The 19,192-nt window shown below is 42.3% G+C and overlaps 1 protein-coding gene across 1 annotated transcript in view; it reads right to left on the bottom strand.

Annotated features, from left to right (window-relative positions):
* LOC134542847 (nucleolar protein 58-like) overlaps positions 1-19,192 on the bottom strand; it is a 171,683-nt gene that overhangs the window by 67,897 nt on the left and 84,594 nt on the right. Inside the window, exon 2 of the mRNA XM_063387415.1 lies at positions 485-547. Coding sequence (XP_063243485.1) covers positions 485-547 — 63 coding nt within the window. The remainder of the gene's footprint in view (positions 1-484; positions 548-19,192) is intronic.

Consider the following 19,192-nt stretch of genomic DNA (forward strand, 5'->3'; position numbering starts at 1 on the left):
TTAACCATATTCCTGGTGCACGAAAGATCTCGGCCAGTCCCTTATTTTAGGGAACGGATTTCAGTGTGCTATCCGCTGCCGATCTGTTGCCCAAATTCCGCGCATGCGCAGAGCTCACTTTTTCCGTTGATTTCGTCCAGATGGCGCACCCTCGTCTGGTGCCATTAAGAGTCATTTTTGCGATCATCGGGGGACGCACCAAGCGTGTTTGTGTGCCAAATGAAACTTCATGGCAGCGAAACTACTGCGAAAAATGCCTGCCCCTATAGATACGTTTTTTTTTTCCCTCGAGATAATACTGAGCATTTTTTTAAAATGAAAATTGACACATATTTTATACATATTTTAATTGATGTCTCATTCAAGAAAAATCTTTTAAGATCAATGGAAAATTTAATCGAATATTTAATCATTGGACTGAGTTTTTTTTCCCCAAACCTTGGTAACGGGTTACTAACGAGCTACAGAGAAGGAAAATATTCACCTCATCTTCCTGCGACGTTGCCAGCTCTGGCTCGTTCTCCTCCAACTTGTTCAACAGCTTGTCCTGCAACACACACAAAAACAAAAAAACACGCAATTAGTATTACTTCACAGCACAAGATATAACAGAAACAAACCCTCACAACCGACTTGATTTAACTTGAAAAGTAATGTTTATAACTTCGAGAATTTTTTTTTGTTTTTGGGTTTTTCGGCTCTTTGGTATTATTTTGTTGGGCATGTTCACAAACACTCAAACACACACCCCCCCCTCCCCAAACCTGTACGCATTTAGGCTAATGGAGGTGGCTTTTAAATGTAAAGAACAAAGATATAAATCCATCACACTGAATTCGTTTCTCTGCAGTAGCGACGATGTAATAATAATAAAAAAGAATTGTCAGTGCAAAATATACAGTTTGCAGATACTAGCGTTGCTGGAAATTTATTTCGATATAAAAACACACATATATATACAGCACGAGTCTCTATTCGACACACAATCTTCGGCTGCACATTCATTACGACAAAATAGCTTAGAAACCTCTATACGTCTTATGGTATAAAGTGCATCCCAAGACCGGTGTACGTCTTTGAATTTGAGGCTGAACATTTCTACTGTAAATATGTAAGAAATTTAAAACTTACAGCAAATTTTTCGATGTAGAAAAAATATTTCGTTGAAATGATTGTGGGTAGTAACACGCCACTGAGTTTGAATTCGACCGACAAGCTATGTGGGGGTCTGCTAGACGGGGGGTCTGCTAGGCGGGGGTCTGTTAGGCGCAGCGCCTGCTAGGCACATGGGCTTTTAAGTGCAACTTCAGCTAGGCATGGGGCCTGCTAGGCGGGAGCCTGCTATGTGGAGGCCTGCTATAGGGGGGCCTGCTAGGCCCGGGGTCTGCTAGGCGCGGCGTCTGCTAGGCGCGGGGCCTGCTATACAGGAGTCTGCTAGGCGCTGAACCTGTTAGGCGGGCGCCTGCTATGTGGGGGAGGTCTGCTAGGCAGGTTAGGCTAGCAGGGTGTCTGTTAGGTGGGGGCCTGCTATGGTGGGGCCTGCCAGGCAGGTGCAGGTTAGGCTAGAAGGGTGTCTGTTAGGTGGGGGCCTGCCAGGCGGGGGCCTGCTAGGCAGGTTAGGCCAGCAGGATGTGTTAGGTGGAGGCATGCTATGGGGGGCCTGCCAGGCAGGTTAGGCCAGCAGGGGGCCTGCTATGAGGGGGCCTGCCAGGCAGGTTAGGCTAGCAGGGGGCCTGCTATGGGGCCTGCCAGGCAGGTTAGGCCAGCAGGGGGCCTGCTAGGCGGGGGCCTGCTAGTCACTGAACCCCGCGCCACCGCCCCTGCTCCGGGCCCTAATGGAGCGCGCCAGCTCGCGCGGGGTAATCACTCTTCCGGCTCGCTGGCCGTGAGACTGCATCCACACGCGTCGACGCTCCGCCCCGCCACCGAGCCACGGCAGGATCTAATTACCCTGAATAATCGACGGGGGCGTGTAAAAAAAAACCCTGATCTCTCATTAGACTGCAACAATGAAGGCAGGCGTTGGCCGCGTCTGCACGATTGTGTGGAGCCTTTTTTTGACGTGACAACGTCGAATAAATCGATAAACGCCGGCTGCACGCACAAAAGTGTCCCGTTACGCACATTGTCCCGTTACTCTGTGTCCCGTTTCGCTCATTGTACGCTTTCGCCGCATCTATCACTTCATCAATGTTTTGTTATGACGTTTTCAGGTTAAACTATCGACCGTAAACCGACTTTAAAGACAGCCAATTTTTTTTTTTATTCAGCCTATGTTTTTTTTTCTCAAGTTAATTGCTGCGCCAATTTGGTTACACGTCCAAATAATTGGCTCAAGTAAATTGTTTGCATTGTAGGAACAGTTCTAAACGTCTTTTTTTCATTTAAGTGACTGTTTTTAAAGTTGGAGATTATAATTAGAACTTACTATCATCGGGCGTTATCGAACACAATTTTAGCATTTTTGGGGGGCGAACAGTACCTATAGGGATAGTGACAGCATGCCGTCTCATGACAATTAATTCCATTAGCATGTTTTTTCAAGGAATTTTGGCTTTTGTATGTGATTATCACTTAAAACTTAATATTTTCGTTTATTTTTTAAATTGCTTTACTTATCGTACAATATATAATTTATATTAAAGAAAACACCTGAAATGATAGGAAAAAGAAACAATTTTTTTTTCCTTCAACAACTGTGGCATTGGCTACCGATTATCTACTTTAAAAAATTTTAATTCTGCCTGAAATATATACTAATGTTAAAATAAACTTAACATATCTAAGAATGTTTTGCTAGCAACAGCTAAATCATTATTGATTATAGACTGGAAAAATTCGCGGGTTCAATGACCTCCAGGATAGACTCCAATATCCTCTACACACTCGGGCAAATGCCATCTGTCCATTGGCTGGTGACTTGTGAGTCGTCTCGACTGGGTGGCCTGTGATTCGACACTTCTACGAGTGAGGGTCTCTAATTGGCCCTCAGTCCTCCAGATTAACAGTGAACCAGTGGCAGAAGCAGCACTAAGGTATAATTATTTGAGTTTTAGCATAACACGAAATGAACCCGCGAATTTTTCAATTCAAATAATCTATCTTTAAATCAATGATTTAAAGTTAGATTAATTGAATTAGGCCAGAAGATTTTGCGCTTGGAAGATCTTTTTTTTTGTTCGCACAAAGAAAGTCGTTTAACGGTGAGTCTAGCTCTTTTTTTTTCTGCCGTGCAGACAAGCTGAGTAGGGAAGCACAGCGAAGCAGCAATGTAGGAATGTCGCGTGTAGGAATGTTACCTCCATCAGCACTGTTCGATAAACACGACTTGTGATTTACGGCGCCGTACTCCGTCGCGGGCAGTGCAAAAAAAAAGAAAGAAAAAAAGATCCGCGAAGATATTCATCAAGCACAGAAGGACCAGCAAGAGGAGGGGGGGAGGGGGAGAGAAAAATTACTACGACGTTAGCAGCATCGACAGTCCTTTGTAAACACACAATTAAGTAGAGACCGGAAAAAAAATTCGAAGATTCGTTTCACGATAGGCCGGACTACTAACTCGTTCACATTCATACTACTTTAGTGATTGGACCACAGTTTATCTGAAAGACTCTGAGCCTATTAAAAAAAAACCTCAACAAAAGATGTATCAAGTCACAAGCATCCCCAGTTAACAGTTGTAACGAGTCAGTAGCCAATGTGCAGGTCTATCCTAGAGGTCATTGAAACCGCGAATTTTTTTCAGTCGCTAAGTAGAAACCTACATAATTAATAGTTATTATTAGGGACCGTAAAAATTCCCGGATTCAATGGCCTCTAGGATAGCCTCCATTAACCTCTGCACTTCTCAAGTAAACACGCGTGTTCATTGGTTACTAAATTTGGAGTCGTCTCCACTGGGTAGCTTGTGATTCGACGCTTCTTTGGTCGATGGTCTCTCATTGGCCCAGAGAGCTCCAGTTAAACCGCGAGCCAATAGCAGAACCAGCAGAATTATACACATGTTTGAATTTCAGCCTATCACGAAATGAATCCGCGAATTTTTCTGGTCTCTAGTTATTATTTGGAGAGAGGATGGAATGCATACCATTGTACATTTTAACTGCGTTCTCATTGGACCACGTGCAAATCTGACACGCCCTAAAAGTCAGGAAACCAATAACAACATTTCAAAATTCTATTCGCGGGTTCAATGACCTCCAGGTTAGACTCCGGGTTCCTCTGGATACTCGGGCAAAACGTAATCTGTTCATTGGCTACTACTTGACTTGTGAAGAGTCTCAACTGGGTAACGTGATTCGGTACGTTTTTTGATCGAGGGTCTCTGATTGGCCCAGAATGCCCTTAGATTAACAGAGAACCAATAGCAGAAGCAACGCAAACGTCAAAATTCTTTGAATTCTTGCATATTGCGCAGTGAAAAAGTGTAATCTTTTTTTTCCGGGTTCTGACAATAGACATGTGTGCTACAATAAGTCACATAACCGTCATTTTTCCACTTTTGTTTTTGGTTCTTCCTACGTATATAAAAAAGAACGGAATACTTACGCATCGTGTAACACATTCTTAAACGAACAATTTGGACGAAATATAACTGTCGCGGACAAAACAAAAACGAAAGCGAAGTGACATTATTATTATTATTTTTTTAATTTTCGAATACACAAACGTAACATTTAGAGAATTACGTTATGATAAGCGCTTCATTGTCGATGCCACAATGAACTGTCGAAGACAAAGCGTGCGTGAGGGTGAAGGGGGGTTGTGGGTCGTCTCAAACAAAGAGCTCCGAACAGTTTCACCACAGGGAACAAAACAGCGTCCCGAAAGTAGAAATGGGGTCTGCTCTCCCGCGCGGCTGAAATCCGTTTTCTCTCACGTTTCTCACGGGATGGGTTTTTAATCCTGCTCAGAAGAACCAGACATGAAAAAAATGTTTCCCCTGGATTGCCCGGGATTATTCCAGCCGCTATTCTTTTTTTAATTACTTTTTTTCCTTCTGAAAGTGTATCTCACGTGATTTAGCTACCCCCTTTTTTTTTTTTGATGTGATAACGTCTTATAAATCGATGAACGCCGGCTGCACGCTCGAAAAATCATGACTCATTGTCACGTTCCGCCGAGATTTTAAGAACCGGCCAACCACCGTCCGAGAAAATCTTCTATAATATCAAACAGGTTAAGACGGGCTTTTTAACTAATTGTTCGTGATTATATTTAAACAAATTATTTAAATTAAATTTGCAAAAAAACTGTAAATAATATTTGAAAATTAAAAAAGTATGCAATTTTTTTCATCAATGGTTTCTTATGACGTTATCACGTAAAATTATCGTCCGTAAACCGACTTTACAGACAACCCCCTTTTTATGTTATATATTTCTCTTCTAACCTCTCTCTCTCTCTCTCTCTCTCTCTCTCTCTCTCTCTCTCTCTCTCTGTGTGTGTATGTGGAGAGAGAGAATGTCTAAGTGCTTCCGGCCCACACTCTGCCACAGGAGGAGATACAGACCGCCGCTTCCGGTCGACGTACGGGGAAAGAGGTGGAGGGTGGTAGGTGGTGTTGGGGAAAAGCACAATACACCCGGACAAGGCTCTGCCTACACCTCTATACTCCAGCGCCCAACGCCCACTCCGCGCGCGCGCACAATCGATAGCTCGTTAATGGTATCGAGAGGATGCTTTTTCATTCCAGGAAACACACAATTCCCGCGGAGATGTGCCCCCACCCCCCAACCCCTCCACCGCATCCAAGTCTTTTGTGTTCTCTCGCCGGTCCGCAACGCTGCGTTGGCGCGCGCGGGAACAAAAGACCGGGTGAAATAAATAATTCGAAACCCCTGGCTCCAAAGCTACCAACTCTCTCGCTGTAGGTATTCTTTCTGCCCGCCCAAACTTTTCTCCTGTCCTGTAACTTACCTGCTTGCTTAATGCACGGCAATTGAGCCCCGCACGAGTAAGCCCGAGGTTTTGCCTGTGCCTTTGCAGTTAGTTTCCCCCCTCCCCTTTGTCATTACTATTAATTAAGGGACTTTTTCTGTATATTGTTACGAACGCGGGAGGCAAGGGCGCGACGCGCCAGGTACCTGCACGGCCAATGACGTCACGCGCGCATACCTTCCGGGATTAGAGCGGTACGGCCTCGCCAACCCCCTGCCCCCGCGCCATATCATCCTCGGCGCTGTCGTCTACCCCTTGGCGGGCTGGGAATAACGCGGGCTTATTGAGGCCAACCGCGTGGAAGGGCGTGGATAAGCGCCGCTGTTCTGGATGCTTCGAGCGTCGTTTCGACCCGACATTTTTAAGTGCGAGTGATTTATTAGTAATGTGAATATTAGTAGCAAATAAAACTGTATAAAACGAATCGGGCTATCATTACGAACCCGTTTTTCCCCACTCATAAGAATATTTATTCCACCGGCTCTCTTGCATTTGTTGTTAAGTCACACACACACATATATGTATCTATATAGTAAAAGTTATTATCAAGCTGTAAAAAATCATAATTATGAATACGAGTGAAGTTTTACCGTTATTATGTAATATTCAGACAAATATATGTTGAGGAAATTTCAGACGATAAATAAAATGCAAGAGAGGGTGATCAATTAACTTGAAAAGTAATTATATAAACATGATGCAGCAGACGTGGTGTGTGAGACCGAAACTTAAGATTGTACTTTTTAAGATACGTGAGTTGCCCTTATCAGAGCACGCGATGCAAGACTTAGTTCCCGGCGTGGTTGGACGAGTGGACTTCGACCAGGGACGCACCCAGCTTCTTCCCTGACACGGAACCCTCCATCGAACACATTTGAAGGGCGGAGTTACAATAAACCGTTGGTCACGTGACCTGAAGGCGGTCGGAGGGCCCGAAATAATTTCATCCGTCAGGCCCCTCGCAGGTTTGGTAAAACTCATACGTACTTCTGGCGGACGGACGGATGGATTACATCTGTGGTTTTAGCCGCGAGTGTCAATTGTTGCTGGAACACTGGCCTGCGGTGCGGTTCGGATGTTTCGTATAATAACATTGCGGTCCTTATGTCCAAGCAACTCGCTCACGACTGTGCTATTTTCCCGAGAATATGCTAATACAATACGTACGTACAAAAATCACGATATTAATAGTAAAAAAAATCGAAATAAGTCTCTTAGAGATCAACATCGATTGTTCGTATATCCCTTACTTGGGAATAATATTTCGACGGACGGATGAAATCATGTCGTGAATTGCTTGGCTGGCTGAGTGGCATCGTCGGGCTGATGCCGGATGGTGACGAGGGGCTTAAGCCCCGCAGAGTCTGTCTTTCAGGTCGTGTTCCGTAAGCGAGGTTCGCGGGCTGGCCCGGCCGTTATCCGAGCTGGCCGCGGGCTGGTAGTTTGTAGGCGCCTCAGCTTCGGAATAATAGATCCCCAACTGTTAGGTATACGTTAAAGAGGGGGGAAAAAATTCTATACTTTCACAAAGAATTCTTTTGGAAACCATTTTCCAAGAAATTGTTTGTAATACTTCAAGAAATATATTGTAACGCTGTGCATGGCTATGGTTATTTTTGCATAAATGAAATACATGTTTTAGGGGCGACGGAAGACTACCATACTGGAAAACTACCCTAATGACAGTATTCCGCCTGGCCTCTTCGAAAAAGGTGTAAAAGTACCACAACTGAAAACTGCCATAATTTTAAAGGACTAGATGGAATTCTGCCATATTTTCTTATACACTCCATGGAATGATTATAGCTGCTTTTCTCTCGAAGTAGTGTGAAGAATAGGCTACATTGCTAGGTAGCGCTTTAAAACCCCTAGTTGTTTCTTAGGTAAACTTAAAAAGTTACAGATAGCGCTTCTGACGGTGACTTTCTGTAGTTCCAGTCATAAATTAACTCAACAGATCGCGCACTAATAGAAACAAATATTTACAAAAATGGGTTATAGGTAGCAGCACTGTATACTTATCACTACGATCAGTAAAAATAAAAATATGGTAGTTTTCCATTATGGCACATTTCTTCCTGTTTTGACGGGGTTCGACGGAAGACTGCCATACTGGAAGACTACCATAATCGAATAATTCCGCCGGGGGCGATGGAAAAGTGTGTGAAGTTGTGTTGGCGAGGCGGGATGATAAGTGCGACGCTCGCTGGTGCTTTCAGCACAGTATCGTCTCTAAGCGCAGGGCAGTCTTCTCGTCGTGCATGAGAAGGTGTTCAAAATTTTTTTGTGGTGCGTAGATGAAGATGAAGGTGTAATGCAAGTCACTTGAGTGCTTTGAAAATCTTTAGCAGGAGTTCTATGCCCCTAAAATTACTCTTTGAAACTCGCGCTCTATAGCCATTTTCACTCTCATAAAAATACAGTTTAAAAAATAAATACGGAAACAGAACTACTTTCCACCGTCCGCGTATCATTAAAATATTTTCGTAAATAAACACCACTCGGATATCTAGAGCAGTTTACAAATCGCGTAGTTTCTTTTGAAGTTCTAACGCATCGTGTGTGTTTACCCCAGTACACGATGCCCTTAAACATACTTCATGAGTTTAGGGGCTCAAAATTTGATTTCCATGACCTTAAAATTTTTTTCAGGGCACATAACCATGTTTTACATGCAATTTTTTTGGCTTGTCGTAGTGTCCACAAAGTGACCTAGGGTAGGGACCGGAATAATTCGCGGATTCAATGACCTCTAGGATAGCCTCCATTATCCTCTGCACTTCTCAAGTGAACACGCGTGTTCATTGGTTACTAAATTGTGAGTCGTCTCCACTGGGTAGCTTGTGATTCGACGCTTCTTTGGTCGATAGTCTCTCATTTGCCCAGAGAGCTCCAGTTAAACCGCGAGCCAATAGCAGAACCAGCAGAATTATACACATGTTTGAATTTCAGCCTATCACGAAATGAATCCGCGAATTTTTTCCGGTCTCTATACCCATTAGACCGAAGTAAGGGTTGACTGCAAGAAACGTGCATTGCCCGGTTTGGCCGGGCCAATCAGGACGCGTTCGCTTCCGCACTGAACGGCTGTGATTGGTGTTCTGACAGTAGAAATGTAACAACGAAACATGGAAGAATGCTACAAAGTTTTAACATGCAAATGTCCTGGGAATCATTTTTTTCCCCATCAAAAACCTATTTGCGTTGGTAAAATATTTCTGTCACTATTAAGGTTTTTTTTATGTTGCCGTAAAAAAATATATATATTCCACAGAGTCTGTATTTGCAAAAAAAAATATTTTTCGGCGTTCATAAAACGTTTTTCTTTTTTCAATGCACGCCACGTGGTTTGGTCTAAAACTCGTAGTGACATTTCGTGTCAAAAATTGCCTTTTGCAGCTGCCTACAACGTTTTGGCATTCGGGAATGTCGCCATCGGAGGAAAAAAAAAAGGCCAAGTGATAAATTTGTAACGGTTTTCATTTTGTCGCCTGACCACCGCACCGCCCCGACAGCGGAATTGCTCCCGTCGCGTGGAGACGGATCACATGAAACACTTTCTCGCGTGCGCGCGCATTATCTTGAGGTTTCCGCTGCCTCGCCGTCAACCGTGCTACTGTGTAAGTTTTTTTGACGTGACAGCGTCTAATAAATCGATGAACGCCGGCTGCACGCACGAAAAAGGATGACTCATTGTCCAGTTACGCACATTGTCCCGTTACGCTCATTGTACGCTTGCGCCGCATCTATCTCTCTTCCACTCGATTGGAACAACCATCGATTTGACTTTTTCGAGGCACATTAAACTTGAAACACTCCCATTCGTTTCCCACTTTTCCTATCATCGTCCTATCCTTAGTTAACAGAATAACACAGATTGGAAGAAGTTAAATAGCAAACATGTATAAAAGTTATAGTTAAAATAATCTCTTCGTTAAAGTAATAAACATATTTGAATTAATGAGTGCAAATAAAAGTAAATTTATCAATTAAATTGTAGATTTCATTTCACTCCTTCTTTGTATCCATACAAAATAGTGATAATTCAATAAAAATGATTCAATTTTATTCATAAAAGTATGCAATCATTTCATCAATGTTTTGTTATGACGTTGTCACGTTAAACTATCGTCCGTAAACCGACTTTACAGACAACCAATTTGTTTTTTGTAAATGGAACAGAAGTATTCAAGTAAAATAACATATATTTGTACATTAAAGAATGGATCACTTTAAAATAGTATTCGCAGAAATACTGGCTTCGGATTCCCACTCGGTCATTTACGCTTTATGTCGTCCCGGTACCTCCAATAGTAAATGTTATTTGTAAATAGATTCTCTCCAGTATTAACTGCGCACATAAATAAGCATAACAAAACAAAATAAAGTCAAACGGTTGAATTTTCGATTATCTTTTCCGTGGTTTGAGAGGAAAAAAAATATGCTTGAATGAAAAATCAATTGAAATATAATTTTATGCGCCAATTTTCGAAATAAATACTCAGTATTATTTCGAATAACGTATTTATTAAAAGAAAAAAAATAACCGTAGCCTTGTGTTGTACAAATTGACAATATATTTCTTGTGGTGTTACGAACTATTTCTAGGATACTGGTTTCCAAAGGAATGTTTTGCAGAAGTACAGATATTGTTTCCTGCGTTTTTCCATCAAAGCGTGGTCCTCGTTTGAGCCCATGTCTTCTGGAGTTGGAACCACTGTCATGGAGCAGGCGCCACGCGATTAACACGTCGTGAATTAATTTTTTTTTTTTGACGTGACAACGTTTAATAAATCGATGAACGCCGGCTGCACGCACGAAAAAGTGTCCCGTTGCGCACATTGTTCCGTTACGCTGTGTCCCGTTACACACTTTGTTCCGTTACGCTGAATCCCGTTACGCTCATTGTACGCTTGTGCCGCATCTATCTCTCTTCCACTCGACTGTTTATAAAGTGAAGTGAAAAGTTAATTTGGTTTTCTTTGCTTATTACAACAACAATTTCGGCAATGAAGGTTAATTATTCTTGCATTTTAAAAATCTGATTACTAGTATAATTTCAAGTATTTATTTTTTATTACTAAAATAAAAATGATTAAATTTTATTCATATAGTATGCAATCGTTTCATCAATGTTGTGTTATGTCACGTTAAACTATCGTCCGTAAACCGACTTTGCAGACAACCAATTTTTTTTTCTAACCAATCAAGTTCGACAAATCTATGACGTCAGCGTGATAAACTTAACGAACGTGAGAAGAGTTCCCGATTGGTAAAGATTTTTTTCTATTTCCATCGCGTTGCCAACTAGACGCTACTGAAAAGGTCGTTTGGATTTTGCTTTTCCGGTGGATAGTGCATTTCGTATAGGTCCAGGTTTTTTTTTCCAAACATTTTCAAACAATCAATGAATTACAACATTGAGGTTTTTTCTGTGTTCCTTGGGGTTGACTGGGTTTATTTCATAGTGCATGTCTAATGTCAACACACCAAGAAAACGCGTCCTGATTGGACCGGCCGAATAGGGCAATGGCTTCTCTTGCAGACGGCCGCCAATTACAAGGGAACAATCTGTAGCTTAAAATCTTACTTAAAAAAAATTATCTCTACTTTAAAAAAAAAGAAGTGTCACATAAAAATAATTGTCACCTTTTCATTTTTTCCCGCCACTTTAATTACTGAACCGTGAATTTCCAGCGACACGGGAAATTGCATACGATGTCCATTACAAGCCCGGAATTGGAAGAAGTTGATGAAGGGGAAGAGAAATGGGAATGGCGAATAAAAGACTGCTAGGTGGCGAGTTGAATTATTGAGGGCAGTGTAACCGACAGTAGTATCATTCGTCCGTCACATTGTACAACTGAAATGTAATCTTATTTTTAAAAATAAAATTAAAATGCATGCGTGAACGTCATGCACCTTAGATGTAAAATTCAACACTTCAGTCATCCACTTTAACGGTAACACGAAACAATAAAGTACACAATAAAATATTTAAAATCATACTTACACTATTGTAAATATATACCTACAAACGTATTTTCCTTATTTAATTACAGTGGATAGCCTTAAAATAAAACTTGTAAATCAAAGTAACTATTATTAATATTAATAATAGAATTAAGAAAATACAAATATAATTTGAAATAAGAAATACTAACTTTGTAAAATATAATTGTGTAACATACGAAAATATTTTTTGAAAAAAATCAGAGACGTATCAAAAAAATTACTACACAACAAAACAGGTCACTTGACCATGTCGATGACGACTTACCTACATGAATTTACTCCCTAACCAAACCTTTCCATGGAAGTTTTCACTTCAAAATGCTGTAGTTGCCACCGCAACGGAAAATGCAGCACTGTACAGTCTTTTTACTAATTCTTGCCCGACAGTGAGGAGTGTGTTGTATTCTGGAGTTCAGGATCGAGACCCGGGGCGAATAGACTGCAAGAATTAAATAAAATTCTTTATGTCAATATAAAGTAACATAAAGTAACTTTTAAAGTATGGATTTTTTTTTTCCGAGTTCAATTGGACGTGTAGCCACTGGGAAAACCGGCTCCATGTTCCCTTCAGGTTTTTTGACGTGACAACGTCTAATAAATCGACGAACGCCGGCTGCACGCACTAAAAAGTGTCCCGTTACGCACACTGTTCCGTTACGCTGTGTCCCGTTACGCTCATTGTACGCTTGCGCCGCGTCTATCTCTCTTCCACTCGACTGTTTATAAAGTGAAGTGAAAAGTCAATGTGGTTTTCATTGCTTATTACAAACAACAATTTCGGCAATAAAGTTTAATTAATCTTGCATTTTAAAAATCTGATTACTAGTATAATTTCAAGTATTTATTCTTTTATTATTAAAATAAAAATGATTAAATTTTATTCATAAAAGTATGCAATCATTTCATAAATGTTTTGTTATGACGTTGTCACGTTAAACTATCGTCCGTAAACCGACTTTATAGACAACCAATTTTTTAGTTAATCATTCTAACAACGGCACCTTTTTTTTTTTTTTTTGCTGGGAGTGACCTCGGGAGCAGGACAGGAGGAGGGGGGGCGTGGAATGTACGGGAGAGTTGGTGTGGGGGGAGGGGCGGGAGAGATTTGCACTCCAGATATGCAGAGGCCATTCATCATCACCTTGCGTCGCACTGAATCCTGCCTCCTCCTTTTGCCAGCCTTCAACCTCCCCTCTAACCGCGGCCAACAACCGCACCTCACGACGGCTTCTGCTGCAAACTGTCCATTTATCACGGCCGCCCAGAGCACACAGCACTTACGGGGACACTTATCTCTGTGCCCGTCACCGCTTCTTTCCAGAGCCGAGCACTCCTGGACCTGACAAATCCGCGCAGGGGTTCGCAAAAGTGATTTCCAGACGTGCGGAAATCGCGTTGTTGTTCGGCAGCAGGCCGAAAACCAAAGTAACGTGACTACCCGTTGGGCCTCGAATGTTTCTTGGACCAGCAACATCACATTGAGACCGGAAAAATTCGCGATTTCAATGACCTGTAGGATATACTGCATGATCCTCCATGCACGCGGGAAAATTACACTTGCTCATTGGCTACTGACTCGTGACACCTGTTAACTGGGACGCTAGTGATTCGATACTTATTTTTTTAAAGGTTTTTCATTGGCCGAGTATCATTCAGATAAACTGTGGCCCAATCACTTATGCAGCAAAAGGGCAAACGTTTTTGGATTCTAGACTAATCACGAAATTAATCCGCGAATTTTTCCGGTCTCTAAACATCACTTCGGTGCTCATGGGTTTTATTTATACATAGAGACCGGAATAATTCGCGGATTCATTTCTTGGCATGCATAGAATTCAAAGCATGTACTTTCATATTGCTTCTGTGATTGGCTCACAGTTTATCTGAACGAATCTGAGCCAACGAAAAACCTTCAACCACAGAAGTATCGAATCGCAAGCATCCCAGTTGACAGGTTTCACAAGTCAATAAATAACCAATGAGCATGTACGGGATTATGGAATTTTTCCAGTCCCTATTTATACAACTTTAAATAAAATATATAACACACTGCTACACTAGCGCTTCCCCACGACAGAACCTAGAACTAGCTGTGATCCGTGACGTCAGCCAAGGTTGCGGACATCTGCAGTCGACACTAGCGCCGCCTGGCAGCGAAAAATTGAATCAAAATGGCGGTCGGGACGTCATACATGTTCGTCGACATATGACGATCGCTGCAGGCGAAACTGGATGAGGGAAGAGAAGAGGAGGTTGTGTGGTTAGGAGGCTGTACCATAATTTGTGTCTGCAGCACGTACATTTTTATCCCGAAAACCCCGCCTGCGTATAATTATTATCACCTTATCGTGCCATAATTCAAGTACTGTATACCATAATTATTGGGTGTGCCGTAGAAATGAGTTAATACATACGCGGTCCACATTGGGCAACATTTCTAAATTTTTATCAATGATTTTTACAGCCACTGATTTGTCGGGAGTAGATCAGACTGTTTGTTATATTATCAAATTTATTGTACTTTTTTAGTGGTGTATACAGAAATATTGTTTAGGAGGGGGTTTTAACGAATAAATCAACAATATTTATTTAATTTTGAATCATTATTGTTAAATAAATACAACGCTCTGAGGTGACGTGGGGCGGCCCGCGCTGACCGGATTGGAGGTATGTGACTTCTTCATGTGGGGTTACCGCAAGGAAAATGATTTCAATCATCCTTCTCACACCTTGGAAGAAATTAAGATGCGAATTCGGGAGGGAATCACCGCTACACGCCTCGAAACACGTGCCGAGAAGCGGCCGAAGAGTTCCGAAATCGCCTTCATCAACGCATCGCTGCTGATGGCCACCGTCTTCCTGATGTGATCGTCAGGTCTTGACAAAAGAAAATGTCAGATGTACCCTGGTCCCAATAAAATAAACTTTATTTCTTTAAGTTGCTGTTTTTTTTTTTTTTTAATATATCCCTTCAAACTCAATACACACCTTTTGCCCCACCCTATAGTGTGATTCCCCCATTTTCCCTTTGTCTTCACCCCCCTCCCCTAAACCTAAAAAATATTCTTCATCTGGATCCTTTCCTTATCTGTCTCTCACCCCCTTCCCCCTTGCCAAGGGCTGCACAAGCGCGACGTTGACATGCTCGCTGCTAGTCTGTAGCAGTGGTGAGGGTGCGGGGGGGAAGGGGCTGAGAAGGGGTGGAGCCACAGCCGATCAGCCACTCACAGGTCGCCTCGCAGGCGACTGACGGAGCGCGACGGGCCGTGAAATTGGACCCGCGGACCTTGGACTGGTGTCATCTCGCGTCATACCCACGTCCTCGCCTCTCTTCAGCTTGGAGGGGTGCGGAGGCGCAGCAGTGGGAGTTGACTTGGAGGGGGGATTGCCTGGCTGATCAGCGGTGGGGTGGGGATAGTGGGTAGTGGGGGAGTGGGAGGTGGAAGTTTCGACGAGTTGGCCAGTCGAACAACAGGTCGCCCGTCGGGCAGGTGTCGTGGCGGGAGCACGGGGATCACCCGTATCATTTCTGAATTCTGAAACTAATCCGTGGGCCCCACGCGTATGAATTAATATTACATTTAAATAGAAACCATGTCCCGTGTGTTCTGTACAATCTCCAATAACTCATATGTAATGGATACAACTGGAAAGTTCCATGTTAAAATGCTAAGTTCTTGGCAAATTAAGGACGTAATCATAATTAGAGACTCGGAATCTCCGCATATTCTTTGGAGTCCTGTTTATGCTATATCCATACTTTTCCATTGGTACATTTCTTTGTGAAAGACTTCTTGTATTTTTTTTCGTTTGCGCTGCATGTGAATCGCTTACACCACAAATAACTAGAAACCTACCAAACAGCATTATTTTCTGGTGTTGTGTAAGAATCCCCAAACCTGTGCACAATCATCTATTCAACCCAAGGTGTTCATTGGCTGCTCCCATAGTTCACTTTCTCTTCTGATCGCACGTGATTCGGTAATGTTTTTTTTATGTTCTTTGGTTGATTCTTGTATGAAGAATGCCTCACTTGGAGAAGATTAAAATTTTTATTCTGATATAAGAAAGAACTAGCTCTTTCGGGTGCCATGTTAACTTCACAAATTAAAAGGAGGAATTTTAATACTGGTTCTACGAATAATAAACACAATCTTCAGACTCATGAAATTTCAAATATATTTTAGACTCAGAAAATAATCAGAAACAATAAACTACTTATAGTGAATGATGATGATGATGAAAAACATATTTATCGTGTACCCGTTTAGTCTCTGAACCATTATAAATGACACTTTAAAATTACACACAAATGTACGCTTTGGTAGTTAAGTCTAATTTTATTTCCATTAATTATTAGCATGCTTTTTTTTTTTTTACTACGCCAAGTAAGTATAACTTCTAACGCGCATACATAGTACACTCGTCCATTTTTTTTTCCAGTGTATCAATGAACTCCCATTCTTTTCCAGTGTATCAATGAACTCCCATTTTTTTTCCAGTGTATCAATGAACTCCCATTTTTTTCCCCAGTGTATCAATGAACTCGCACAAATCCTTGTGCCTCCCAGGAACGCACCGCTGCGCGTGTCCTAATCTCGTCTTCGTGCCGAGGGAACGGAATGAAATCTCTCTGCCGGTGTTCCGTGACGCGGGGACAGGCGGGGGAGGAACAAGGGGCCCGGATATTATGGCTTCGGTATTGAACCGCGGTGTTCTCCTTCCTCTCCCTCGGGAAAACCAACCCCCCCCCCCCCCCAACCCCTCCTGAAGAGCGGGACCGGGATGAGGTCGCGTGCCCCTCGCATGGGTTGCACTACAGGACGTCGGGAGTTCCTGGAATGATGTCCTCCTCTCTCCCCAGCATCCCCTGGTCTCCCCGGCACGTAATTCGCTCGCGCAGAGCTCCGCGGGCCTGGGTGCAGGGGCGTAGCCAGGGGGGGTTTAGGGGTTCACCCCCCCCCCCCCTTAGCTCCAAATCTTTAATTAATTTCTTATTCATTACTCAAACAAATTTCATATTAAAATTAATAAAAAATTTTACCTTTACAATATTTAAATTTAAGTACCGAAAATTGCTAAAATAGCACTATTTTACACCTTAAAATCCAAATTTTCCCGGGAAAGGACCCCCCGATTTAATCCAGGGGATAGGGGGGGGGGCATGCTTCTTAACACCCCCCATACACAGATCCTGGCTACGCCACTGCCTGGGTGTGATGGGCAGATATCCGAAAGGTGCCTTCCAGACGGGCTGGGGAAGCCTTTTTTTTTTCTTCACAGACGAGAGAGCCAAACGCCCAATCGTGCATCTTCGGGTCTTTTTTTTTTTTTTGCTTCATTGTAAATAAATATGGCGGTGTTGATAAAATGATACTAATGGTCAATTAGGTTAGGTTAGCTACATCAGAAATACTTTAAAACATATTGTGGACGGTTGATTTGGTTAGGATAGCTACATTAAAGATACGGGGGGAAAAAACATGAACTTCGGTGAACTTCGGGTTTTGGCTCTCTCGTCTGTGAAAAGAAGGCTTCCCGACGGGCTGCTACGTGGTGTAACTTCGGGGATTTTCGGGTTCATCCGTCTACAGCATGGACGAAAATATACTTACTCTTTCCCTAAAACAATGTATATATATATATATGTGTGTGTGTGTGTGTGTGTGTGTGTGTGTGTGTGTGTGAGCACGTGTAACTCAGTACATGTACCTAATAGAAGTGAAACTTCTTTCGCAAATCAAACCTCGACCCGTAAGTAGCCTATATCGTAAGTGGTATAATGGTGAAGAAAGAGAGAAAAACAATTTGGTACGAGTCGCACCTGTGTTTTCGTACCATGTGCGTCTCTGCCTGAGGACGGGAGCAGATTGCAGTTCCCGAAACGTCGCTTGTTTCTGTTTTGGTAAAACTATTGTGTTAGTTTCGTCTTTTCCGTTTTGTCGTGTTTTTTGTCTCGTCTCAACTGTTGTGCTGAATTCTTTTGGGTTCAATATTTTTGTGCTGTCATCATTTGTGGTTTTTTTTATCGTTCTATTCTGTTTTGGGAAACTATTGTGTTTGTTTCGTCTTTTCGTTTTGTCGTGTTTTGTTTCGTTTCAACCGTTGTGCTGAATTTTTGGGTTCAATATTTCTGTGTCGTCATTATTTTTGGGGTTTTTTCGTTCTCTTAGTACATTTTTCTTTGTTTTTCTTTGTTTTGTTGACCATATTCCTGTCCCGGAATATTTTGTGGTGTTTATATCCTTGTTGACAACAGCAATTTTTTTGCTTAATTTTGTGTTTTTTGTCTTTTTTTGGGTTTTATTTATATATTTCTTTATTTTTATTTTTTTACTCTTCAACAGAAAAAGTTTTTAGCAATGGCGTATGTCCAAAAACTTACATCAAGTTTCACAACAGTGTTTCACGAAAACGTTGCATTGAAATTCGGCTTTTAAATTTTACTCTCTTCGCGGTCAAAGAAGTTTCACTTCAAAAAACATGGCGTCTGAGACAGAGCCTTAAGACTGCAATAAGGTACGCTAGTGGTTTTTTCCCTTGGGACTGGCGGCCGTCTGCAAGAGCAGAAATCATTGCCTCACTAGCCGGAGTTACCCTCGCTTCGCTCAGACAAAGTCAGCCAGTTATTATCAAATGTGAAATTTGAAAAAAAAATGAACATTTAAATACAAAAATTGTAAAGATAAACTGAGCTGGAATGTATCCCCACCAAAACAGGATAATGGTACATTCGAGAACGTTCCAGAAGATTTCTAGAACATTCTATAATGTTCTCGAACGTTCTATAATGTTCTCGAACGTTCCTGAACAGGAATTCCTTTCGAAGGTGCACAACCTTCTGGAACATTCTGGCGAGTCTCGGCCACTTCGGCACTTTATTCCCCGCTGCTTCACCGACTTCCAATAAGAAGTCCATTGGTGCGACGCCCTCTTTGGACACCCACATCTTCTAACCGAACACCCGCAGTTCCAAACCGAAACCTTCTTCATGGATGGGGGATGGAGAGCTACCATGCCATAATACTCCCGTGGGGTTGCGAGGTATAGCGGCACGCACGGAGGAAAAACGCTTACATTTATTATATGTGTTGATTTGGCCGGGCCATTTATAATACGTTTGAACCCGCACAATATTCCTGCGAAACGTGAAAGATCGTGTCATGAAAGAAACTCGACCAATCACGGCACCAGCGGGCGCGGGCGGCTCGCTCCGCTTCTGCGGGCGTGTCTGCTC

Source organism: Bacillus rossius, assembly GCF_032445375.1.
Source record: "Bacillus rossius redtenbacheri isolate Brsri chromosome 9 unlocalized genomic scaffold, Brsri_v3 Brsri_v3_scf9_2, whole genome shotgun sequence".
Taxonomy (NCBI): domain Eukaryota; kingdom Metazoa; phylum Arthropoda; class Insecta; order Phasmatodea; family Bacillidae; genus Bacillus; species Bacillus rossius.